The sequence below is a fragment of the Ambystoma mexicanum genome, chromosome 1p (genome assembly GCF_040938575.1).
Source record: "Ambystoma mexicanum isolate Mex_15411 chromosome 1p, UKY_AmexF1_1, whole genome shotgun sequence".
In the NCBI taxonomy this organism is placed as follows: Eukaryota; Metazoa; Chordata; class Amphibia; order Caudata; family Ambystomatidae; genus Ambystoma; species Ambystoma mexicanum.
In genome coordinates this window covers 1,465,197,745-1,465,225,171 of record NC_090921.1, presented here as the reverse complement: position 1 = coordinate 1,465,225,171, position 27,427 = coordinate 1,465,197,745, and the positions used below count along the sequence as shown (strand labels likewise).

Sequence of the window (27,427 nt, the reverse complement as noted above, 5' to 3'; positions counted from 1 at the left end):
GCAGGAAAAATAACGGTGCCAGTAGAGTCGCCTTGCCGTCCTGCATACTGGCACAGCACAGCACTGGGCAGCCTCAGACTGTGCGTACAGGCACGTCTCAGTGCAAGAGGCCGCAACTCAGCGTCACCACCTATCGGACCTGCACAGGAGCAGCTCCAAGGAAAAATGTAGGGATAATAAAAACTCTCAAAACTCCTCTTGCAAGCCAGGAGAAAAGAGAAAAGAGAAAAAAATCTCTTTTTTTGTTGAAAATGCACCCTCGGGTGCTCCAAACTTTTTCCAGAAGGCGCATGTGCACTTACCTGGCTGGGAAGCCGCAACCTGCTTCCTGCCAGCGTTACAGGGCTTGTCGCACCTTCCAGGATGATTCTGTTCTGTCCTGTTTTGGGGTTCACTGGACCCCCTCATCCCGCAAACAAACCCAAAACCTGTCCCTTACCCACTCCTGTTCCCCGTGAGCAATCGTGCCCAGCCAGCAGAATTTGGCTGGGCACGAATTCACCCTCACAGCTTGCGGCATACGCACGTTCGTGTGCAGGGTGCACAACCATGGCCGCCTCCTTGTTGTAGTCTTAATCAGCGCATTGTTCGCTCTCCTCCTTAACACCCTTACTGCGCTCATTCCATGTCTTTTTGGGGGGTTCCTATATAACCTCCATATTCCCCTCATTGTACCCCGCCAGCATTTCAGCACCTGCCCTCCACCCTCTTGCGGTGCTCCAGCCTGCTGGATTGGATTAACTAACGTGGCATGTATGTCATGGTGCTGCGGAAGTGTCTATGCCAGGGAGTGTCCATTAGACTGCAGTATGAATCAGTTTATGTCAACCAAGGTACTGTGTCTGCAGACATTCTGGCCAGGAAGGAACTCTATCCCTTTCATTCATTGAGAAGTTACCAGGAGCAACTCAGATGTACTCTTCCCTTTCTCTATGCCAGTGTTCCCCCATGGAACATCTTTGTGAATTAAATGGTGGCTCTCCTGGAGTAAACCAAGTGTAAGTCACAGTCACTAGGGGTAACGTTAATGAATCGGCCCCTGTGACCCTCGCCTCCCGTCTGCAAGATCCAGGAGCAGGCGAGGAATTGAGTCGGGACAGAACGAAGCTGACACAGAATGTGTCTTACAGGTGTTCCCAGGCTCAACTGCCCCCTCTGCTCCTGACTGACTCCTCTTGTCTGCAGTTTTAAAGTTTGACGTCGCCTGTGACAGCACAAGCCTAAATGCCCTCTTAACACTGACTCGACCCTGGAGAAAGCACCCGGAAGCCTAGCTCCACACATGAACTTTGCAACAAAGACAGTTGCCTGATTGCCACTTTCATCTAAAAGTCTGCATGTTCTGTGTATTTCATTACAGGGTGGGCTTCTAGGTTTCTGGCTGGTTTGTGTTTACGCTGCTTAAAGTCTTGTATTTTTAATGGAACCTTTATTGGGCATTTCTTTTATTTTGGTACCACCGTACTGTTGTTGTTTTGGATGCTTCCTTGCTGGCTCACATCCCCACTTGGGGAGAATGGCTTGCCCTCGGCCCATGCTACCTTATGGAGGTGTACCATTCATGCTGTGCCTGTTTCACTTCTATGGTTGTGATCACTGCTGGTTTAGTGGCAGTTTCAGGCATATTAAGAGGTTAAAAAGTGATATGCATCCCTGCACTCTTGCAGAGCAGTAGTCACCTCATTACATGGGTAATATGTGTTTCAGGAGGGGACAGGTGGGAGGGGAATCCCCAAAGAGATCCTCATGGCCATGGGCCGGTCAAGGGGTGCGTGAATAACCAAACACCCACAGGCTGTGCGGCCCTCCCCTTTCCCATCTCTCCCCTTTCTTCACTCCCTGTATCAATCGTTTTGGCTCATTGGCAGTGCTTACTGCACTACCTAAGAGCCAAAACTAAACATGATTGGGTCATGGACCATAACACTGAGCCATCAGAAAAATATTGGTGATTTAAAGGAAAACGGTGCCTCAAAAGGCTGGTAAGACTGGGGAATAGTCAGTTGCATGCCAATCGCCATTCCTTTTAGTCTCCTGGATTAAAAGGCCTGACGGGTACTCGCACGATTCTACCTGCAAACCACTGAATTTCTGGAGCCTCTTACCCTGGGACGCACACCCGTCTATAATAGTGTAGTTTTATTGTGGCAGGTGCATGCTACAGAGAAATACTGCTGTGTGCGTGGCACACAGGTGACCATCCACGGAGTGAGGGAGTGAATGAATGAATAGAGGGACGGGTGTATGAATGTGTACATTTCTATGGTTCTGCCCGCTGGCACCAACGTTCTCCTTGGGTCGTGGCCTGCTCCGTATTCTGTTGTGTGCCCCTTGAGTTACGCAATCTCTTTCCTTGAACCCGGCAGGTGACTCCAGGCGCAATGTGAGCACTTTCAGGCAGACTGGTGTGTTTCATTATGACACCTTCCTCATGAGCCCTGACGAAGACACCTTGTACGTGGGCGCACGAGACACGCTCCTGTCCCTCAACATCCGGGACCCGGGCCATATGCGACTGCAGAAACTGGTAAGAAACTCTGGGCCAGGGTGTGATTAGAAATGTCAAATGTCTTTATCTTGATGACAACGGAACTCCGTAATGACTGACCCTCACGTCACAGCTGTACCTAGTTCCCCCATGCTGGAGGCTCCCCCGTCCCTGATCTGTCATACATTCTCCCTTCATTTTCTCCGTCTAGCCTCTTGACTAATCACCTGGTTGCCCACGCATTTATTTGAAGAGGCAGTTGGGCAGGTAGGTTTAACCCCAGAATGGCGCAGTTCTGAGCCCTATAACTTCACTGAATGCACAACATCCTAATTTATGTGACTGTGGGTGTGGCCATCTTTGCTGTGGGTCCATTCTCCCTTTACTGGTATTTCCAGAGGCAGACGGATGCCCCCAAACCCATGGGCACTATGTGCTTTCATCGCCACAACTGAGGTCTGTTTATTCGGGGCCAATCCACCATTGCCATATCAATGGGCTCTCCTTTCTTATAATGGGGAATTCCTCACATAATCCCCTGGCACCCATCCTGGTGGCAGAGGTTGGCCAGGGCTTTGTTAAATAAGCGCCTTCTTCTAAAGGGGGGCAGATTGCCACCCTATTTTTTTAAACAATGTAATGTCACAGATGGCATCCCTCTCTCTATTTTTGTTTGTGGCCGTTCACATTTTATTGATATTATAAAAAGCATATTCAGGGTAGACGTTTGCAATCCTTTTTTTTTATTATTAAGTTTATTGAAATTTACATAAAAACATACATACAGAGCATAGATTCATCAACGCTATAAATATAGAATTCATCACAAGGTATCTTTCCACATACCACCATCCCCTACCCTACGTGACAAAAATCAATCTAAAATATCATTACAACTCATCCAAAAATCTACTCCACATGTCATCAAATAATTTCATTTTTTTGTTTCTGCGGAGAATAACCTTCTCCATTCTGCAAACCTGTCTTAAGTCTTCTATCCACTCTGAAAAGGTCGGTCTCTCATCACATTTCCATTTCTTCAAAACTATTTTCTTGGCTGAATTTGCTGCCCTGAAAAAACAGCATCTCTGTGGGTAAGTAAGTTCTTCCACCTTATCATCCTCACCCAAAATGACAGTAATGTAGTCAAAATCTTCCTGCAACCTTAGAACCTCATTTATCTTCTCAGTGACTCTCCTCCAAAATGTCCTCAATTCATAACAATCCCAGATCATATGTTCAAAAGAGCCAACTGCATGTTTACACCTCCAGCAAGCCTCTGAATCAATCATTCCTCTTGCATGAAGTCTTTGGGTAGTCCAAAACACTCCGTTAAGAATTTTGATTTGTCGACTTTGCTCTCCCAAATTAATGGAAGTGAGAGACACATTTTTACAAATACACCTCCATCTGTCCTCAGACATATCTGAACCAAGTATCTCAGACCATTTCGATAGTAATTCCTCTGCCGGTACATGACGTTGGGCCAGATTCTTGTATACCTTAGCCGCCATAGTTCCCTCTGCCTTATACGCAGACAACCACATCTGCCATCCATTGCCATCAACTGCACCCTCATTCCGCAGGATTCTCCTCAATTTCCTGTATTCTCCCATTGTACAGTCACGGAGATCTTTAACTCGTGCCAGTCTTTTGAAACTGATCCATTTGCCATGTTCAAACAAATCGCTCAGCCATATTACACCACTTAGAAGCCAGTTCAACCACAGTAGTGGCCTTCCATTCACCAATATTCCTGGATTCAACCAGATCCGGATGAATTCATTATCACAAATTTTGCGATTACTCTTCTTCCACAGCTCTTTCCAGCACGTTCTCAGAAATTTCGTTGGCGGAGATGATTGATACCCAGATCCATCCACCGTGGACAGTATAGCTCTAGGCGGTAATGGAGATGAACGGCTTGATTCCGCCAGCGTCCAGACATCATTTGAATTGTCAGCAAATGGAACCGGATGTCTGTCTCCAAAAGCCAAATGATAGTTTGCAAAGTCCGGAACCCCCAAACCTCTGCAGTCCTGGGGTAGTTGCAATTTCCACAATTTGAGGCGCGGTTGTTTATTTTCCCAGAGAAAAGATTGGATTAAACCCTCAATTTTCTTCAAAAAGCTCTTTTTCACTTCCAAGGGGAGCATACTCAGTACATAATTGACAAGTGGCGTGGAAGTTATTTTGATGGCATTCACTCTCCCCCATAGACTCAATTTAAGTTCATTCCATCTCTTCAAATCAAGCTCTAGGGATTGAACCACACTAACAAGGTTGACATCCATAATTTTTGAGATATCACTAGTCAACCAAACCCCAAGGTATGTCATCTTACTCGGACACCATTTGAAGGCAAAATTCCTCATTTTCAAAGTAGTGCATGAGGTCGACGCTGGCAATGCTTCCGATTTTGGCCCAATTAATCTTGTATCCAGAAATTTTGTTGAATACACCAATCAAATCAATCAGCACAGGAATAGAGTTCTCCACATTCTGAACCACCAATAATGTCATCCACATACAGCCAAACATTTTGGTTGGCCGCACCATAATTGACTCCTTCAATTCTCTCTTCCTCTCTTATCTTCACCGCCAACAGCTCCATAGCAATGAAAAACAGGATGGGTGACAGAGGACAACCTTGTCTCGTACTTCTTTGAAGTTCAAAAACATCAGAGTTCATGCCATTAGTCCTAACACATGCAGTAGGGCGCGAATAAAGCAGTCTTATCCATCCGATCATGTGTTCCCAAAATCCGAATCCTTTCAAGGCACTTATAAGATATTTCCACTCAATACGATCAAATGCTTTTTCGGCATCCAGTGATAATGTCACCACATCATTCTGATGCTCCTTGCTTTCAAATAGTCAGCAACAGCCTTCTCATATTATCTGATACATGTCTTCCCTTCATAAAACCAGACTGACCATCATCAATAATATCCATCAGAGAAGATTCAATCCTCGTGGCCAATGCTTTGGCTAAAATCTTATTGTCTATGTTCAATAAGCTGATCGGGCGATAACTGCCCGCCTTAACTGGCGACTGTCCATCTTTCAGAAAAACAGAGTTCGAAGCGTGCCTTGTTGAAACTGGAAGGCACCCATCTCTTAAGGATACGCACAGCATTTCCAGCATAAGTTCAAAAACCTCCCCTGGGAAGATTCTATAAAGTTCTGCTGGTAGTCCATCTGGACCTGGACATTTCCCAGCGTTCAATGCACAAGCCGCCTTCCTGAGATCCTCCACACTCAACTCTCTTTCCATGTATTCCAATGAATCTGCACTTATTTTCTTCAAATAACAGTCCTCAATTAATTGACAAATCTCATTCTCAGATAAGTTGACTTCTGATGAATATAGGGTTTTGTAATATGACTGAAACGTTGCATTAATTTCCATAGGATCAAAAGTCACCATCCCATCCGGTCTCTCTATTGCATTGACATTCCTTTCATTTTCCATGACTCTCAAGCGATGAGCAAGAAGCCGATCACATTTTTCGCCTTTTTCAAAGTAATTGCTCTTGGTTCTAAAAAGTAGCCATTCAGCCCTCGAACAATACAAATCCTCCAATTTTTCCTTTCTCAGTTTCAGAACTCTTAAAGTATCACTTGAAAAGTTTTGCATATTACCCCTTTCAAGATCCTGAATTTCCCCATTGAGCTGCTTCACTTCCGCATCTCTCGGTTTCTTTTCCTTGCTTGACAATCCAATCAGCATACCTCTCATATATGTTTAAAGGCTTCCCATACAAACTCGACTTTGACTTCTCCATTCCAGTTCTCGTTTACAAAAAATGTCGCCTCTTGGGCTATCTTATCCACAATTTCATCGTCCTCTAGAAGTGAGACATTCATCCGCCATATGTTAGATTTTGGAACAGGAAAGGCCAATTGCAAGTCTATGGAGATTGGAGCATGATCCGAAATCAGTAACAGTTTAATGTCTCCCCCTTTGAATGATTACGTGCAGAGGCCAGAAGTCAGAAGTAGATCAATTGTTGAGTAAACATTATGCCTGGCAGAGAAGAATGTATATTGTCTCATTGAAGGGTTCTGCAATCTCCAGACATCAGAGAGGTTCCATTCAGCCATTAACCTTTTCAACACTGACCTTTTCAGAGTATTTACGCCATCCATTGCCCCCATACTTTTATCAAGTTCAGGTTCCAGGACAACATTAAAGTCCCCACCCACAATAACATTACTTGCATGTATATCCTGTAAAAACTGTGCTAGAGAGACAAAAAAACTTCCATCCCCCCCATTCGGAGCATATATGTGACAGAAACAATAGTGAACATCTTGAATATTTGCACTGACACAGACAATCCTCCCTTCTGCATCCTTTTCACATTTCATCTCAGAAATCTGCAAATTCCTTCTAAACACGATACACACGCCCCTCGAACTAGTAGTGAAAGATGAGCAATAAGCATCTCCGACCCAACCCCTTTTCCACTTATCTATATCTGTTTCTAGTAGATGAGTCTCTTGAAGCATCGCAACATCTGCCCCCATTTCTTCCAGTTTAATCAAAATCATTTTCCTCTTTGTAGCAAAATTAGCTCCATTCACATTCCAAGATACCACCTTCAAATTCCTTTGAAAAGAGTAAGACATGAGTGGATCGAGCACCCCGTTCCTAGTGATGAATTCACAAAACACAATAAAACTTAAACCTACAACTACTATAAAAAAAAAAACTGAAAATATAAAAACACTCTTGGGTATGAGCCACCCAACCTTCCAGAATTTCCCTTGCACTTACACACAGAAATGGACTACCCCACCCCCTCCCATGGGTCAGTATAGAGGATCCCCCAAAAAAAAAAATGTTTATCATAAAATCATCAATAGTCAATACAATTTTAAGCTAAATATTCCATATAGTCTAATTTGTGGCAAAGCCCAAACTCCCCACCACCTCACAGCACTCCAGGGTAGGAAAAACTTTTAGAAACCATACCAGAACTGGTGTAATATCTCTTGACCGAGATATCTCCACAACACTTTCCACCCGATCCACCCTAGGTCATCATGAACAATAGATTAATCTATACCACCATTCACACCACCTGTCTCCTCACACTAATTATCAGAGAACACACCATACCAAGAGACCTTGAGCGTATGAAACTCCCGAGCAAACGCTGAAACATACTGAAATATTGCTATTAGATATGTCACACCTAGAATAAAATGAAACCACTGTAATCTTGCAAGTTATAATAGTGCATACCCAGCCGCATCTGAATTCCAGAGGCCCCCATCCATTATAAAGCATTCCCCATCCAATCCAATACATTATTCAGCTAACTCCAGCAGTCCATCCCATTCTGCAGACCACATATATCAAGTAGTCTTTCTAGACTGCATCACCCTAGTACAAAATCCTCCCTGGGACTAACATTTATGTGTCTACACCAGTATACTGCATCCACTATACCCTAGATGCACATTGTACCGCTTAGGTCTTGGTAAGATTGCCATAAGACACAATTACAGCAGACATATAGAATCTTGTGGGATGTGAACACAACATATATACATACACATATACATATACATGTATTGAACGGTGTGTCAATATGTCCCCGTAGACCAGCTCACTGCAGATGTACCATGGCATTCCCAATTCTAGGTTATAACTACCCCAGGTGGACCTACTAATTCAACTAACTGTCTGCAAATGCCCCCGTGCAAAAACTCTCAACAGGACATGAATATCAGTGCCTCGCCGGATGGCATAACCTTGGCGCAGGCAGGCACCACAAATAATCAAGCTGCATAGGGGACATTGGTGTGATCCAGAATTGCCCATATAATACGTGACCACATGAAGCACACGTGTGCCATCATGCAAATGTGCCGCCATAACCCCTGAAACCACTTCCCATCCCCGGCACAAAAGAGAATCATCCCCCCATGACTGCCGAGCCCCCACCCCCAGGCCACGCACCCGCCCCGTACTCCGGACTCCAGAGCACGCAGCGCACTGCCCAATCCTGTAACACAGGCACGCCATGACCATGACCGCAACATGATACGGGCGCAGCACAACTTAACGGATCACACTTACCGGCCGTAAGAACAATATCTATCTATAAAGCTCTGCACGCCAACCTCGCCCAACCCATGGCCCCACTGGCACTCCAAACAGAAAACACGCTCTATCTCTCCTAGAAAAACACGCGAAGACGGCAATACGGGCTTCCGTGTTTACATCGGTGGCATAAGAGGAAAGCACCTATCAAAAAATTCCAAGCCTACGAAACGCTCGAGCAAGACTGTAAACCGTTATGCCAACTGTTCTTTTTAGATACGAATATAACAAAATAAACAAGGACATAATATAAATTTCATGCTATGAAAAAAACACATAAATTAATGAAAACCATAACATTTGCCCACATTTATATTCACAAACAAATATTAAGTGGCAACATTATTAAAATTTAGACCCCCATTTCTCAACCCCATTTCTCAACCATTTTTTTGCTTCAGCTGGATCATCTGTGGTTTTAATACCAGTTGCAAAGAAGATCTTCATAGTGGCCGGTTTTACCAACATAGTTTTAATCCCTTTGTCCTGTGCCAGAGCTTTAGCACATTTAAAAGCTTTTCTCATTTCCACTATTTCCTTGGGAAAATCCGGATAGATGGCCACCTGGTCTCTGTTCAGCCAAAGTTTTACTTTTTCCCTTGCAGCTTTTAAAATCCTCTCCTTTACACTCACTTTAGCCATCACCATGATGATCTGTCTGGGCTTTCCTGCTGTTGCACTTTTACCTGCCCTAAAGGAGTAGTCCAAGTCCATATCTTTCAGGATGTTTTTTCCTAGAGTCACATCCAGCACACCTTTAACTCTCAAGTCAAGATCTTGATCCAAGTCAGGATTTTCACTTACACCTAACAAACGTTCAGGTTTCTCTGATCAGCCTCCAACCGCAAATTCCTCCTCTTCAGATCAGAGACTTCATATCTTAAATCTTTGTACGCTCTGTAGCTTCCTGCGACTTCCGTGGCCAAAGTTGTACTTTCTGCTTCCACTTTGGAAACTCTGGTCTCCAGATGACCCACCTGAGAGGACAATTCCTCCAGGGTAATATTCATTTCTTTCACATCCTGAGCAATCTGTAGAATTAGTGTATACATATCACCATTCCCTGGAGTCTCATCCATCTTCTCTCCTTGCTTAGCTTTTTTTGAATTAGGGTTGTCAGGAGCCTCAATCTTCTTCTTTGGTAAAGGATTAATATTCATTTCTGTAATATTTTCAAATCAACAGGCTGGGAGGGAGCAGGAGCAGTTGGCTTAAGCCGCTGCTCTGTTCACCAACATTCCAGAATCCATCGACGTTTGCAATACTTGAAAGCTTCTAACAGATGCAAAGTGTTTAACATCCACCGCATAGCACACGTTCCAAGTTGAATGACTAATTATCGCTGGTAAGAACTAAACATTAGTCCTGGGATCTGCTTACAATACAATTATTTTGCAACAGTACCAAGCAAAGTAAAAATTCTTGCCAAACTCAAGTTTGCCTATTGGATCAGCGTAAAGAAGTTCAAGTCCTGGGGCTTATGATGTATTTCATGGTATTTGTGCTGACTTACCTATTGAATAAATGCCCCCCACACTAGCAGAGAGGTAGGCATTGCACCCTTAAAAGCGGCCTAAATCTTGCTCATCGCTGCAAGAAACCATCATTTGCCCCACCATTCCCTGATATCCAGCATACTAGCCAGTTTCCAGCTACGGGTGACCACAATCTGAGTGGGCACTAGGAGTTGAATAACTAGCTTAGATGATGACGCCTGCAATTTGTACTGCCCTCCCTGATCCTCATCCCCCAATAGGACCAGCAATGGGTGCAACGGTATGTCCAGGGCTGTAAGACGTTTCATTTGTGCCCATCGCTCCTTCCAGTACAGTTGAACGAACACACAGGACCAGCAGATGTGACATAAGGTGCCTGGGGCTTGGGGCGTACCTCCAACAACTTGACGGAATTGCTGGGTTCAATGTGTGAAGCCGTTCTGGGGTGAGATACCATCTAAATAACATTTTGCAATTCTTTGTCATTTGCACACCTAAGCAAGATTTTGCAACCCATGTCCAAATATTGCACCAAGCTACTTCATCTATCAGAGCCCCTAGATTGCTTTCCCACGCTGCCATGTGTGAGTGAGGGGGACTCGGACTGCATTAAGAACCTTATAGAGAAGATATGTTCCTTGCTGGAGAGTCCCCTAGAAATAAATCATCTATTGGTGTTGTTTCCCTGCTCGCCTGTTTGGCAACTGTACCCATAGCCATCCAATGCCAAAGCTGTATATCCCCATATCTATCCCTGTCATCTACGAGAAACACCTGGTCACAGCTGTCGAGTGATAATGGATTCCCTCTATCAAATAATCGTCCCAGTCTCTGCACCTCCCCCGCCCTCGCCGTCAATCCATCTTGTTAAACGCTCATCCTCTAACCCCAGAGGGAATTCCAAAGTGTTCCAAACCCGGGTGGGGGGGGGGAATGTTGTTCCTTTGTATCTTCTATCGACCCCATCACAGAAGTGCATTATGGCTTTCATGGAGGCAAGTACCCTTGTTCCCTCGGAGCTGCCCGTGCTTTCCAGCACCACTCATGTAGCGGTACCCCCATCAAAGATTGTTTGATATCTACCCAGTGCTTGGGGAATTGGTACGCACCTTTGCCATCAGGTTCCACCCTATTCATTTGAAGGTCTTACGTTAATATTAACTGGCTGGTTGCTGCCTGTTTCGAACCCAAGCCAAGTTGCATTGTCTTTCTTTGCCTATGAGACTAATGTATTTATTTATTTATTTTGATATTTACAAAGGGCACCGAACCCGCGGGCACCTGGGTGCTGGTTTACATGAAGGTAGTGGTTACAAATGGTTGCAAACATAGGTGGTACAAACCTGGTGCAAAGATCTGAGTTTCTGGTCTATGTGGAGGTGACAATAGCCACGTGCTTATAGAGTTGCGTGAGTTCAATTACTTTCGAGGTCTTGGGAGAAGGGCCAGGTTTTGAGGCCCTTGCGGAAGGACCAGAAGGGGGCATCTGATCTTAGAACTAGAGGCAGGGCATTACAGTGTTTGGCAGCAATCACAGGAAAGCTGCTGCCTCTGGACTTCTGACGCCTGTATCTGGGAATGGCGAGTAAGTGTGAGTAGGCAGCCCGCACAGGTCTGATGGATTGGGCCTTGGAGAATTTTCTGGACAAGTAAGTCGGGGCAGTGTTCGATAGACATTTGTGGGTCAGAAACAGCGATTTGAATATGATGCGTTCTTGGACAGGGGGCCAGTGGATATTTTGTCTAGCTGTGGAGATGTGGTCTTTTTTGGGGAAATTTAGCACGGCTCTTATGGAATTATTTTGTATGACCTGTAATTGTTCTATATTGCGGGAGTTGGATCCTGCAAAGAGGGAGTTACAATAGTAAATCCTGGATAGTATAAGGGCTCTGGCAAATGTGATGCAGCTCTCAGCGGTCAGGAAGGGTCTGCAGGCATTGACCTGTTTAGAGATGTAGGCTGCCACTGATGCAATAGCGTTTACCTATCTAGTTAGGGATAGTGCAGAGTCTAAGTGTAGCAGGAGCCCATATGATTGGATCAAAATACTCTACAGATTCCATAGCTATTAATCTCTAGAACATCTAGCTATGGCCCATAAAAAGTGTGGAACTTCTGTATCTGCTATATATCATATTGGTATAGAAGAGCCTTGACTTTTTCAGGATTACTCGTCAGGTCATCTTTTGATGATTCTATTTCACCCAGCAGTTTCACAATAGTAAGCAAATTGACTAAGATATTGCACTTTTTATGCATTACCATATTGGCCAAGTCTCCTTAAAGAGACCCCTGTACCGGATCAACAAGGTTCTTATATAGATTTAGGAGTCTCTAATTGGCTCTGCTGACTAGGGAGTTCATACCAAGTTCATATTGGATTGCGGCCAATGGTAGAGAGGTTGGAATATTAAACACATGTCACCAATAATTGCCCTGCAATGTGGGTAAGATGTCAAGTATCCACAAAAAATGAATCTCATTACTATACAATCTTTTTGAAATAATCCATCCCTCAAAGAACTTTAAAATGGGGAGTAAAGAAAATGTTCCAAATCGGGTATCTAACTGAATGGACTGATTAGCCAACGTTATGACCCGTGCACGCAGCCAATCTTTAACTTGAGATCTGTGTGGTTTGGAAATAATAGGAAAACCAAGATAAATAAAACTCTCAGCTCTTTCTAAGAATTATTTTTGGATGGACCATTTAAAAGTGGACATGTTCTTTTTAAAGTGCAGTGCATAACTTTTGTTTTACTAGAATGAATTTTCAGGGAGTGGTCAATAGCAAAACACATTAAAAGCTGATAAGACGTTTAAGATCAATCTCAGTGCAATCAAATATTTAAAAATCGTCTGCATAACTTAGCCAAAGGATTTTCAAACTGTCAAGGATAGGGGAGGCTAGTGCTACTGGGTTAAGGTATTCTACAATATCTGACATATAGAAGTTAAAAAGTCAGGGGGCCAGAACCAACCCCGGTTTTACACCCCTAGTGGTTGGAATCTTAGCAGACAAACTACCCTCAGCTCTAAGCCTCACACAGTGACCATATGTTCATGGAGACCTACAATCAGTTGGACCAGTCCTTCAGGTAGTCTGCATTTTTACAATAGGGTCCGAGGGAGATTTCGATCTACTTCATCAAATGCTGCAGACAGGTCTATAGTGGCAACAAAGATGGATTTATGTTTTCCAGTCCAGGCTAATGTTTGTACACATTTCAATATTGTCCCATTTAGAGTGATGTTCATTTGCCTACGAAAGCCTGCCTGTCACCCTTGTAACCATCCAGTATCGGCCACCCATGACTCAAGATGTCCCAGAATCAGAGAGACGAATAGTTGACTGTCTGCATCCAATATAGATATTGGTCTGTAATGTTTGCAGGTCGCACCATGGGCCCTTTTTGTGTATCGGGACTGTATATGCCCCCCACCCGCCATGACTCGGGAAATTGACAATCCACCAGGAACTGCTGTAATAAAATAGATAAAATAATTGACCACTCCCGTTTGGCACTTTTACAGAAAGCAGAAGAACCGATCTTTCCTAAGATTCCTTCAACTATCTCCTGATTTATAGGGATGTCACAGGGAGAGCATACATGATACTGCTCCACTGCCAACCGCATGACGGAAAGTCCATTCTCTGAAAATACACTTGAATAACGAGCCACCCACTCTGATTCAGTGATCAAATCAGTTTGAGCTTTGTGTGGAAAGATAACATCATCATTGATCACCCTCCAGAATGCTGCAGAAGGTGTGTGTTTCAACAGTGCCAGCATAACCTGATGAAGCAATATTCCGTGACGCCCCTCAGCCAATTTTTGTAGTATGACTTGGTTTTCCTTATGTTGGCTAAGATAGAAGACAAAGGTCATCTTTTTCCCCCTTTTATAGCTTTGATTTGACTTCTCATATTTCGTTTCCTATCATACACCTTTTGGCCCGAAACCATGAATGTATTTGGGGCTAGTCACTCTATACTAATGTTGGCAACTAAAAATGGAGCAAAAAAATTCATCCATAAAATGTTCAAATGAATCCACAGAGAAGGTATACATTTTCCATTGTAGGGGGGCAGTCTTCCAGACAGAATACCACTGCCTCATTAACCCGAATAATATTTTTGTGATTCCAAGAAATCTTCTTGCCGGCTGGATTAACTAAGAGATCACACGGCCCATCAGGCTGTACACACACAACCCCGAGATCAAACTCAGCAAGAAGCATACAATGGTCACTTAACAGTCGTTTTAATGGTCAGCTAGTTACATCGATCGAGTACCCCACTTAACGTAGATGATCGATCATCGTCCAGAAACTGGATAAGTCTTGAGGAGTCAGAAGAATGCGAGGAAAGTAGTGGAGAAATGTCCATGTTCATTGTATGGAAAAATCTTTTCCCAACAAACCCCCCTTAGCAAACCTGGTTGTGAAGAGGTGGCATCATGCATCAAGATGAAACTTCTGTAATGTAACAAAAATGGGTGATGGACTGAATGCCCTCCTGCATTCCTGCACCTTACATACCCCCAGGCCTCTTACCTGGGCCAGGTTCTCATCCTAAGTGCTTTAGCAGTTCTTGTCAAGCACCAGTGTGCCTCCAGATGTCCTATTTGGGTCGATAGGAGCCTATTAGAATCTATATAGGTGTATTGCTCACACAAACATGGCACTTATGTAAATACATCTACACTGACTGATTATGGATACACAATACCAACTACAGAAAGCTTCATTATCTCACATGCCATTTCCACTTAAATCACCAGCCAGCTCTATGATTCCAGTTTCCTCCTCTCCTCTCCTCACAAATTAAACTTCCTGGTTGTTGTTGGGTGCCAATAGAATATATCACGCATGGGGACCATTATCCAGCCTGAAGCACTCTTTGAGACTCCATGGGAGATGTACCATCAGTCGATACGGGGAAACGAGTTACACAAAGACCTCTGTGGAAGGTGTGGTGATTTCTCTGAACTCCCCATCCTGTTAGGGATGGGGCTGTCCTAGACACTACAATATGTGTCTTCCCAAGGGCAGTTGAGGTGGATACCGCAGGTCCATTACACAGCGGGGTAAGCAACAATCTCCAGAAGAGTGTGTGATGGAACCAGCAAGGAAATTGCAACCCACTATGTCTCCCAACACCTCAACATGGGTGTCCTTTGAGCATTTCCATAAAATTAAAGCCGTACCTCAGAAAACAAGAGCATGTTTCCTGCTAGATGTAGAGGACTGTCGGCACAGTAGGGAATTCATTTCGGGAAAACTCCCACACAAGAAAGGAGATTTGAACCCGAGAAAGGGCGCTCAGCCAATCAGGTGGCAGGAACAGCGGGCGAGAATACACATTCCCTGTATGCTGTTCCAGCGACCCAATGCCCTTCCCTGGGTGGCAATCTTTTTTTATTTGTAATGTGGGGAGGCAATTGGCAGCCATTGATACAAAGGGAGAGTGTGGAGGACTGGAGAAGTTGGCTGCTTGGGGGCACCATAAGGGATTTGGAGAAACCTGGCTAGTTGCCTGGAAAAGTGACGGGAGAGGAAGCAATGATTGCGTGTAACTGGCTACAGCCCCACTTCTTGGAAATGAAGGCAGTGCATCACCCCCCACCTGCAACCCCCAAAAGTAAAAGACTGCTTGTCGCAAGAGGAAACCAAGAGGGAAGATCGAGGGATGACAAAGGCCCTGAACAAAGGGGAAAGAGAACACCCTCAAAATATGAGTGATCAAGAAGGTTCCAGAAAGGACCTGGTCATAAAAGAAGGAGGTACACAACCATGACTGGGAATTTATGCCAAAAACACAACCCAGCTGATCCTGATACCAGGAACATGCAGAGATCCTAGCGAGCTCAGAGTGACCTAGAACATTGAGAAGCAGAGTTTTGTTAAGATAGAAGAAGACAAGATATTCACACCCAAAGTGACGAGGCGTCTGATAGGGTGGGAACAAGGTGAAAACGGAGAGGGGAGAAGAGGACCCACAGTGTGCGTAACCCACACAAATGTTGAACAAGAGAGAAATATGTGAGATCCATAACAAAAATTCCAAGACCGTGTCAGAGAGTGGACACAGGGGCCAAGCAGCTAGGGAGGAGGAGAACCCAGATTGCGAGTAACTCCATTTAAAGACTGTTGCCACAAGCACCCAGAAGGTGAGAGATGAACGTGAAGCAGAAGGAACGCGTTGCAGAGGAAGTAACTACAGTAGAGGTAAAAGCAGAGAGGGGAGGGGTGAACGCAGACTGTGAGTAACTCACCTAAGACCTGCTGTCCCCGGAGAGGAGGTGATAACGACAATAATCAGAGGAGTCAAGAAGGTTACCCTGAGGAGAAGATCTGGCGACAGCAGAGCAGGTGAATAGTAGTCCAGACTCCAAGTAACCCATTCAAGAACCTGGACCTATTACAGATTCTGCTTCAGCCGGTGCCAGGAACTACTGTCCTGAATTGAAGTTGGTAATTCATTTCCAAGCCTGGGCCTTAAGACTGAAAGTCTTATATCTCCTCTTGTCTGGCAGAGTCGTAGCCATGAATAGTCCATGATCTGTGGCACCCTGGGAGGCAATGTGTGATATGCAAGAGCCGCCCCAAGGACACATTTGAATATGACGCAGATCATTTAAAGCTGAATGTTCTACTCCACTAGAAGCCACACAAGGTTCCTGTAAGCAGCTGGGACATGATCACTCAGACAACGCTCATAAACCAATCCGTTTTGGGCCACCTGTAGCTTTCTAACAGGTTTAATTGAAGTGCCCCACAGGGGTGCACTCATTACAGTAGTTAAGGTCTGCCCATGTGCACACTTGTCCTTTGGCATAAAGGGGCAACTCCCATGTAGCCATCTGATATTAAAATAGCATCCCTTGCTAATGTCGTGGGCCTTTATTAACTCCAGTGTCTGAGCATTTTACCTCAGGTTACAGCTTGACAGGTTTTCCCATAATCAGGGGGAGATGAGATGTGAGGAAAGATTCATGTTTAATGTTAGCAGGACCTCCTCCATATTCCCCTGGCTGAGATGAATCCCGCTAGAGTTCATTAAGGCTGAGATGGTATTCAGGCTTCATGAATGTACATTCAAATGGATGTCTGTGTAGTTATATATGCTAAGGGGTGGTAAAATGAAGAGATGTGCTTTAACTTGAAAAAGAAGAGCTTTCTTGAATGGTGAACATTGTTGTAAAAAGCATTGGAAAGTTAACTGTAACACATAAAGGTCGTGGAACTCAGTTCTTAAAAGTTCCTGCTGCCTTCACCCGCTGGTATCTGGTGCTTCTATGCCCAGGAGAGCCCAGGTAGAAGGTCTTTCAACAGCATCAGCGCCTTTGCAGGCCACAGGCTTGGTAAGGGAGGTTGTATTCAAATCCTGTCCACTCTAAAATTGCATTCCAGTTTCCACACTGCTCTGCTATTGCTGCCTGAGTTGAAAACATTGGTAAGCTAGTTCACACATTGCCCCCAGAAATGACCATGCCAGTTTCACATTGACTCCAGAAATATATTACAGCTGTTTCTGTAGTGCTATGCAAATGTTGCTTCCGTTAAGCACAGTCTTGTGCTAGGTTTCCTAAGAGAAGTGCCCCATTCCAGTTTCACATTACCCAGAGAAAAGTGCCCAAAACCACTTTCAGTTTGCCCTTAGAAAGTTGCCCATGAGTTTCCTTGCCCCCAGTAATGGTCAAGTAAGTTTTACAAAGCCCCCAACAAACTGCCTCATCCCAGTCCCACATTGTTTATAGACAATTCACTGCTGGCCTGAGGTTGGCTTGCATACGCCACCCCATCACACATACACTGCCTGGCATGTGGTATGGGCATACCTTAAAGTCAGGTACCCCCACCACACGCCATGTACTGTCACTCTCACAAGAGCAGACATACGGGTTGCTCACACATACACAATTTCACACAGTGTGTACACACACACACAGATACACGCTGGAATTTTTTATCAAAGACATGAAACCTTGCATTTTTGTTTTGTTGTGTTACAGCTTGACAATGAACAAAGTACAAAACAAGCCTTTCATAAAAGAAAAACACAAAACAATGTTTACACCATACATCATAAAAACATTGCACAAATATCTAAAAACAACATATTATTATGTACTTTCATTAAGCTTTCCCAGTACCTCCCATAGAAAGTTGTAAAGTGCTAAAACGAGTGAGGTATTGTCCCCCCACATAAGCCGCAACCAAAACAAATCTCCCGAAGTCTCCCCCTCCAATCCCAAAAGCCCCCCAAAATAAAATGTTCTATGTTCCGTCAGAACTGAAAATCCTAAAATGTTTCTATGTCTCTATACAAGTTGACTGTTTGCATAAACGACAAAGTAAGGACCTTATCAAGTTGTTACCCCATTTGCTAGTGCGGTCCAATGTGGGGAGTACATTTAATCTAAATCTTAAATATAAGTTTCGAACACTAGGTGGTGGAAACAAAGAGATATACCTTGACAAGTTACGCCTTTTTCTTGGTAAGTTCGAATACTCCCTATAGGACCAATAAGAACCCAGTGTTTCAGTTGTTCTTCCCCAATCAACCATAAACAGTTTGCATTTTGTCTTTGCCGGCCTGTTCACCAGATCTTCTGCAGACGAGTTAATTTCGATCAGGAGAGGAGAGCACATACAATTTTTAAATGAAACCAACGAGGCAACCGTCTCATGCTGACAAATGACCCCCAGATCTTCATACAGTGAAGACGGAGGTGATTCAACCATCTTAGTGTAACAACTTAGTTGCCTCCATAAATACCTCGAGCTCAAAGAAAGCAGGCACTGCTCACACCGGATTATTACATTAGGAGGCCCCCGCGGCAAGCTCAGGGTCTTTTTCCAGACCATACCCTGAACAGAGTCAAGGATGTCTCCCAGGTCCAGTAATGGGAAGTCCAAAGCATAAACAACAATTGGCTCCACCTTGGCTAGATAGAATTTTATTAGACACAGGAGAGAGACTCTAAAGAGAAGACTGGATCCTTTTTAATTGTGAAACCAACGGTTTTACTTTTGCCTTCAGAACAGCCCTAGTTTCCGCCCGCAAGCTGCTATAAGTTAGGTTGTATCTCAAGTAGCGTGTGGTTAGGACTTCCTCCAGTCTTTTTTTTCCCTACAACCCAACACATGATTGCCGGCACCGCCTTGGCGGAAAGGGGAATTACCGCCCCATTGCAAGGTTGGCGGGGCGGTAATTCCCCCTTCCGCCATTGCCCTTCCCCATTCCCATTTTTGCCCCATAGGGCTCAATGGGAATGGGGAAGGCGCTAATTAAGGTACCGCAAATTGCGGTACCGTAATTAGCTCCCTGGGTCCCTTTGCGGGTTGGTTTTTAATGCCTGCAAAAAGCAGGCGTTAAATCCCCCAACCCGCAAAGGGACCTCATAGTAAGGCGGTAAGGATTTACCGGTACCGGTATTTTACCGGTACCGGTAAATCCTTACCGCCATCCGTGTAATGAGGCCCATGGTCTTAGGTCTAGAGCTGTTGGAGAAGATTGCCACCGTAGACTTTGAGCCATTCACTAGTAAGTTGTTTTTTGCCGCTTAGATGGAAAAAAGATCGAGCTTCCTTTGCAAAGACGTGCAACATGTTTACTACCTTGCCTTGTGGCAGCCTCATCCCTCTCTCTCTCCCTCTCTCTCTCTCTCTCTGTCCCGCCAGCTCGCGCGTTTTCTGTGCTGCCTCACAGCGGTGCATGCAGTAAACAGGAAGAGGGAGGAGCTGTTATCAATCACACTGTCCCAAATGCAGAGCACACCACCAGAAAGCCATGGGAACGCCCCTTTGCCTGTGCATGGCCCTTGCACATGAACCAGCAAAGATTCAGAGGCGCGTTTTGGAAGGAGTTCTCCCCAGGCTCTATATTTGGTTCTCTCATGATGTCCCTGGTATAGGCAGGACAGGGAGGACTCAACGATTGAGTAGGCGATTGAGTAGGCGTTCACATCTACAAGGCTTCAGGCTGTATCAGCTGGCGGCGTGACTCAGTACTTATGCAATCACATCTTCCCATCAGGGTCAGCCCATTGACCCAGTCAAGCTTTGATGGGGGGGGGGGGGCAAGGCTCAAGGCAGGTGTGAAGTCTGAGCCCGCAGAAACAAGTGGGGGGAGTGCTGTCCTGGTCTCAGCATAGTAGCTCAAGTTCGGTTCCTGCTAGTCCTACATTCATTCAAACATTTTGGCGGCCACCCTATCAGTCGGGTTTGCCAATTTAAACAAGCATGCTCGTCCTTTTTGCATAGACTTGCATAATAGCCTGGCAGTTAAGTGGTTAAAACCTTGCAGGCTTTGAAGTCTTTCCCCCGAACAAACTCGCTGGATGTTGGGTCAGCCTTGAAATTAGCAATCAATTCATAGTGGTCTTCACTGGCTCTGTTTTAAGCAGCGATTCGAAATCTGATTAGGCCCACGTCTCCACACCACACATTCAGTAGGATCTTACACTGTATTCTAAGTGGGGAAAGTCAGTAGGTGTATCCCCGGTGTGCAACCATTCTGCCCTCCTTGAAATTGATCAAAGGCTGCCATAAAGCAGTATAATGTTTACCACTGGCTGTGCGCAGTCACTTCCACAGGGAAAAGGCGCAACCTGGCCCAGATCCATTTGGGGTCCCGCCGGCGCCACACTGGTTTTCATGTCCTTCATGAGTTCTAGGATTTGAGCATGGCAAGGAAAAATCAGTAAGCCGACAAGAGAAACATTGCAGGGGTGCTGCTCCAGAGGCACCGCTTAGGACTTAAATTCCCACACGCCCTGAGTTGCCCTTCCGCCTGAGAAGGTGTTTTCGTCTGTTTCTATCAATAGACACAAAAGGATGTACCCACTGGACAATATTATATACTTGCTTCTAAATGAACCGATGACTTCACTACCTCTACCTCATAAGGTGAGGTTACGTGGTTGCAGGCCCATGTTGGACCATAGTCAGGAATACATCAGAAACAATGTGGCAATCCTAATATAATACAGACAATCTGTCGTAGCTAAAGGATTCATTTGAATTATTTGATGCGCCTTTAAAAGAATGAATCAAACACACAATAGCACAAACAAATTGTGAATATTATCCGCCCAAGAAACGATGATTAAGCTGGAATGCTAACAAATGCAGACAACATGCTAAAAACAAACGGTGCTTACAGTTGTAGAAAGGTGCATAACTAACAAAAAACATGACCTCTAAATGGAAGGAAGATGGCGGCCCCTGGTGTGTGTCTAGCACTAGATATAAACACCAACTATCGAATTTAAAGCTGGGCCACAAAAAGGTTTGGTCCAACATAGGCTTGCAACCACGTCACCTCGACTTATGAGGTACAGATAGTGAAGTCATGGATTCATTTACAAGCAAGTACACAATAATTCCCAGTGAGTACCCCCCTTTTGTGTTGATTGTTCTATATCCCTCGGTTCCCACTGGAGATGAGGGAGTGCCCTTCTGGCTAACTGTTTCCATCACGAGGCGCAGGGTTGCAGACCAGGGGGCTGCAGCGATTGATGTCCTGCCTCCAAGTCGCTCCCTGAAGTTGTGCAATATAGAGGGGATAAGTTGATCCCAAGCCTTCCCAACACCGTTCCCCTCATCCAGTAAAGCGTCGGTGCTAGAATATTTTGCTAACAATAAAAGCCCTGTTCATTGTGTTTTGGCAGACGCCCCAGGGTCTGGACACAGTAAGGACTATGAGAAAGAGAAGGACTGGGCCAAACGGTCATATCAGTGGACAGTGTTGACATCACACAGAGTGCCAGTTGGGGAAACAGAGGCCCTCGTGCTGAGGCTCCTGACCTCAAAAGCAGTGATTTAACCAGAAGGCCACACTTCCTCTACAAGTGGTACAGGGGTATGTTTGTATGCTGCATTTTATGGTCAGTCAATGAAACAAGAAACAAGAAAAACAAACACTAAAAAGCTGGTTTCTCATTAAGCAGATATGGTGCTTTTGGAAACTAGGAAAAAGAGGTACAAGCGTCCCTCTACGAGAATGAACATGGCCAAAATGACCTGTTCTATGGGAAGAGACCCACTCGAGAGTCTGCAGCCGTATTTTAGCTCGCTGTACCTTTTACAAAGGAAGAATAACCATTTGCATATCAGTCTTTGTCCCGCCCACTTGTGCAGTTCACCATCGAAATGCTAGGCAATACTCCTTTGAACAAGAGTACTAACAGCAACCCCAGACGCGTGTTTCGGCCTACTCGGGCCTCATCAGTGAGGTGGAGCTGTGCTTCTCTGAACACAGTGTGAAAGGGGTCCACGTCTGGATAACCCTAGGTAAATTTGGCTGACCAACCCTAAGTTCCTTCAATAAAGAAAAAGAGATACATGCGCCCCTCTGCGAGAATGAACACGAACAAAATGACCTGTTCTATGGGAAGGGGCCCACACGAGAGTCTGCAGCCATATTTTAGCTCAATGTAGCTTTTACAAAGAATTAACATCCATTTGCATATCAGTCTTTCTCCCGCCCACTTGGGCAGTCCAGCACCGAAATGCTAGGCAATACTCCTTTGAACAAGAGTACCAACAGCAACCCCAGACACGTGTTTGGGCCTAGTCGGGCCTCATCAGTGAGGTGGAGCTGTGCCTCTCTCAGCACAGTAAGCAAGGGGTCCACGTCTGGATTACCGTCTTTGGAAACTATCCGGTTGCCATAGTAATAAAAATAAGGAACTAGTAATTAACGCAGCAACAAACCCGCAATTATTATTATTAATAATCATATTACAATAACCGCTTTAAAGCAAATAATTATTATACAGTTTTCAAAGTGTATCTCTTCATAATGCATGGAGGAATATATCCTTCCATATAGATATCTGCAAATAATGTTGTTCCTAAAGCTTTAGAGCCCTCATCAGCGGGCTCTCTTACGTGACATGGGGCCACAGCACAAGTAAGTGGTCCTGAGCAGAAGATGGGGGCATCTAATGAAGGCGAAGTTATCAGAGCACGCCACAAAACCCGCTGGTAAATGCTCGAATGCTGTTAGAGCTTATGCAAGGGGGGGGGAGAGAAACCTCACCTGGGGCGTCCTGGGATGGTACTTGACCACGGTTCTTCGCCCACTGCCCCATGGTTACCCATCACAAAGATAAGCTTGGAATGCAGAGTTTTCCAGGCAGTTAGAGCCTGAATTCACATGTTGCTGATTGGCTAGAGGCCAGGAAACAGTGAGAAGAACAGAAGACAACCATGGAATGCAGCCTTCTATTAGTCGCTTGAGCCTGCATTCCACACTTTAGTTGTCTAATGAGAAGAAAACACGCTCTAATACAAGCAAAATGTGGCATCAGCCATCGCTTCTAATATAGCATTACTGCCTGCCTCCAAGACCTATAAAAGCTGCTAATGCCCATCCCGCAAGCTGTACCCAGTGATTGCAAAGCACACGCACTGGGGCAGAAGAGATTGAAAATGTAAAATGATTCCTTCAATTCCATTCTTTTCCTGCAAATGAATACGGGTGCCAATGATTTCTGTTGAACTTGTGCATATTGGGGAATTTGCAAACAGTTCGTGCACAACATACACTGATCCATTTAGGTGTAAGTTAGGTGCGTGGGAAACTGTGCAGGGTGCCTGTGAACCTGTCAGCAAATCCCGCTAAAGTCACTGAGCAACCTTTGCACTGCATGCGCCTAGGACTACCCCAACGCTCCCGAGAGACCCCCAACCATGCAGTTGTAGCTGGAATGTTGGTGCCCCCAATGGCCAAAATCGCCTGTACATTCCACAGGAACTGTAATACATTTCAGGATGCTTATTATTAGAACCATTGGAATGTACTGATTGGTCAATCCATAGGTGCTATGCACCAATCCGCTGCAGGCTGGTTCGTGTAGCTCACAGATTGTTCTGCCTACTGGATTTGAAGGATACCAGCAGCATGGAGGGCACCACCAGCCAACTCCCTGCAACTGCTCACAAAGATTTATGCACTGACTTCTATATAATACATACTATCAAGAGTAAACCTGGTTGTAATAGCTTTATAGACCCCACCATCAGAACATACCGGGCGTTATGGGTGTATAATCCTCATTAAACACTTTTGCTTTGCTTTGGGCCTAAAACAACCAGTTACAGCTGTCCGACCAAATCTGTGAATCTTAATGAGAATATTGGAATATTAATAGTGCCATTGCACATAATAGAGTGGCAGACGGCTATAATTGGGCTGCGCCCGGTGCTGTTACCACCCGTTTCAGCCTGTGGAACAGGTGATTATGGCTTTTAGCACCCGGGTTGCCAATCCGGTAACCCGGGGTGCTGATAGCCTTGTCTTTTGTATGAATGAACAGGGTGCCTACTGGCATCCGGTTCATTCGTGTAAAAAACGGACTCAAGATGGCCACCACGGGGCTGGAAGATGGGGCTCCAAGCGGAGCCCCTCTTCCATTTCCATGGCAGTCAGGAGGAAGACAGAGCTGCAGCAGCAGCGGCGGTGGCATCGCCATTGCTTAAGCCATCAGGTAAGTGAGGCTGGGAGGGACAAGTAAATGAAGGACACGGGAAGTGAGGGTGGGGGAAACAAAGCGGCACGCTCGGACTGGACTATAAGGCAATAGTCCAATGGCCAAACCAAAAAACACACAATGCTGGTGTGGGCCAGTTTTTTGGGTCAAAGTGGGTCACTTTTTGGCAAATTTTGACCAGTTTGATGTGTTAATTCACTCAGCGGCTAGTAGTTTTGACCAGTGTTGCTGAATAAATATTCTTTAAAATGCACAATTTGATTCACACTTTATCAAAAAATCTCCCTTGGGTTCTATTCAATCAGCTTGTCACAAAAGGAATGAATAGCCATTTGCAACTGTGGGCCACTTTTTCATTGGTCCCGATACAATTTTATGGCCCAGTCCGACCCTAGGTGGGAGAAGCAGCCATCAGGTTGTTTGCAACGCGGGCTTGGATCATGGGATTCAGCCCATGATCAGAGCAACCTAATTGCTTGCTCCGCCCACCCCAGGTGCTAATACATATTCTGCCCCAACATTCCAATGTTAATCGTTAGTCTTTCCTTGTTTTAGACAGAACATTTTACCATCGATGGGTGGAATGTTCTAATAGCAATAACACCCCCTCCTTGGACCATTATTGTTAAGGTCCTTTGCTTTGCTCCGTCATATTCAATTGGGCGAAGGGTTGATATCACCTTGAAATGCCTTTGGAATGCTGCATTATTGCTTAAATAGTCTACAAAATTAGCCAGTTTGTCATTACTGATTCACGAAAGTGGCATGTTCCAAAACATGATTCAGGATTGGTAGACTTTAAGCAGGATTTATACATTTTTGGGGGAATGAATTAGAAATGCATAATTCTGTCCCTTGCTGAACATCTCATGGATGTTCCTTTATGCTTTCAATTTGATCAATTTCCTTCTTGAGGTACAGAGTAGCCCCCTGTGGTACTGGACTAAAGAGGAAGATGTTCTACTGATAGTAACTGATCAAGTAACATCTACAAAATGAGACGATGAGAAGTTATTCTTTGAAGCATATTGTTCTTGAGTGATGGCTTCTCAGGTGTGAGGGCATGTGGGTACCTGTGTATTGTTCTGTCTGAAAGATATTCTGTAGCAAACACCCCAGAGTTACGTGCTAGTTTTCCCTCTTGAGTTTGTGTGTCATCTTCTTGCTAAACAAATACTACATTTCTATGGACCGTTTTCTCCTCTATGTAAGCACAGCGGGACCCTGCTTGTCTATTTGCTTTCTTCTGCATTTGTTCTGCCTTTGTTGACTGTCACTACAATGCAATTTATCTTTCTTTTTATATTGCAGATACCGTGGAAGTCTCGCAATGATCAGATAAACAATTGCATCTCAAAAGCGAAAAGCAATCTGGTAAGGATGGGTCTGCAATGAAATAATGGGATGTACAGAGTAAGCATGCCATAGGGCCCAAATAACCAATCACAGTGCTGAAGGCGATGTGAATCCACGAGTCAGCAATACAGGAAGTAGAAAACTGGTGATGTAAACAAATGTGTACTGTTGCGACTCACCATTACTAACATCACTTAATCTATGTGCCCTGAAGAAGAGCTATGCTCAAAACACGTTTTGGCACGTGAGAAAAAAAACAATATATCACAAAATGTTTTGGGTAATAACTATTCATGTTGAATTGGAGATAATCAACATTAGTACCCGGCACGCGTGGCTGAACAGGAATACTGTGTGGTTATTGGCTCATTTGCGAGCCATACGACACGGTATTCCCGTCCACGCCGTGCGTGCCGGCTACTCTGTTCCCGGCGGGGGGCGTGGCAGCCCCTCAGCCAATGAGGAGGCTCGAAACGGGGCAATCCCCGCTCCGAGCCTCCCCATGGCTGGAGGCTTCCTTCGTCCCCCGCCTGGGACTCAGGTAAGATTTTTTTTTCCCCAAGCCTTTCCTCCCTCCTCCCTCCTCCCTCCTCACCCCACTTACCTTCTATCCCGCGGTCTCCGGCGGGGGACGATGGAAACCTCCAGTCGTGTGGAGACTCGGAGACGGGGCCATCCCCGCTCCAAGCCTCCACACGCTGGAGGCTTCCATCGTCCCCCGCCGGAGACCGCGGTACGTTTTTTTTTTTCTTCCTCTCCATCCCCTCCCTTCCGCCCTCCCGACCCCACTTACCTTCTTTTTTCTTCTGGTCTTGGAAGCGAACGCGCTGGGAACACTTCTGTTCCCAGCGCGTCCACTCCCGATGGCCACCATGGAAAGGGAAAACGGACTACGTTTTCCCTTTCCATGGCGGCGGGCATTTTTTCTGCTGTTTTTTATTTTTAAATGTTTTTTTTCTGTTCCGAAACGTGTTTCGGAACAGAAAAAAATGCCATTAGCACCCCGATCCAATGGGCCGGGGTACTAATGGCAATAAGACCCTCGGCGGCGGGCCAATACCGCAGCAGGTAATGCCCGGGGGCTTCGTTAATGCCCTCACTACGCTCGGGCCTATAACTACGGCCCCAGGCATTACCTGGGGCGGCATTGGCCCACCACCTCGGGTCTTATTGCCACAGTATTTTGTAACAAATCGTTGAGTGCTGCACAGCCACAGTACTTCCATGCTCTTTCACCCCTTAGCACTAGCGTACCTCACACGTGGGTGCTAAGCGTGCATTTCAATTTAAAAAAAGAAAAATTATTTCTTACCTTGCTGCCCGATGCTGCACTCCGCTGTATTTTCAGAAGTCCCTCTTCCTCATTTATGATATCACTGTCATCAACAAGGAAAACAGACTTCTTAAATACAGCACACGCCAGAGAGCTAGGTAAGATTTTTTAATTTTTTTTATTTAAA

The 27,427-nt window shown here is 45.1% G+C and overlaps 1 protein-coding gene across 9 annotated transcripts in view; it reads left to right on the top strand.

Moving 5' to 3' along the window:
- Positions 1–27,427, top strand: part of SEMA4A (semaphorin 4A) — a 733,849-nt gene that overhangs the window by 609,993 nt on the left and 96,429 nt on the right. For all 9 annotated transcript variants that reach the window (XM_069607120.1, XM_069607124.1, XM_069607119.1 and 6 more), the window contains 2 exons: positions 2,367–2,527; positions 25,923–25,985. In XM_069607120.1, the coding sequence (XP_069463221.1) occupies positions 2,367–2,527; positions 25,923–25,985 (224 nt within the window). The remainder of the gene's footprint in view (positions 1–2,366; positions 2,528–25,922; positions 25,986–27,427) is intronic.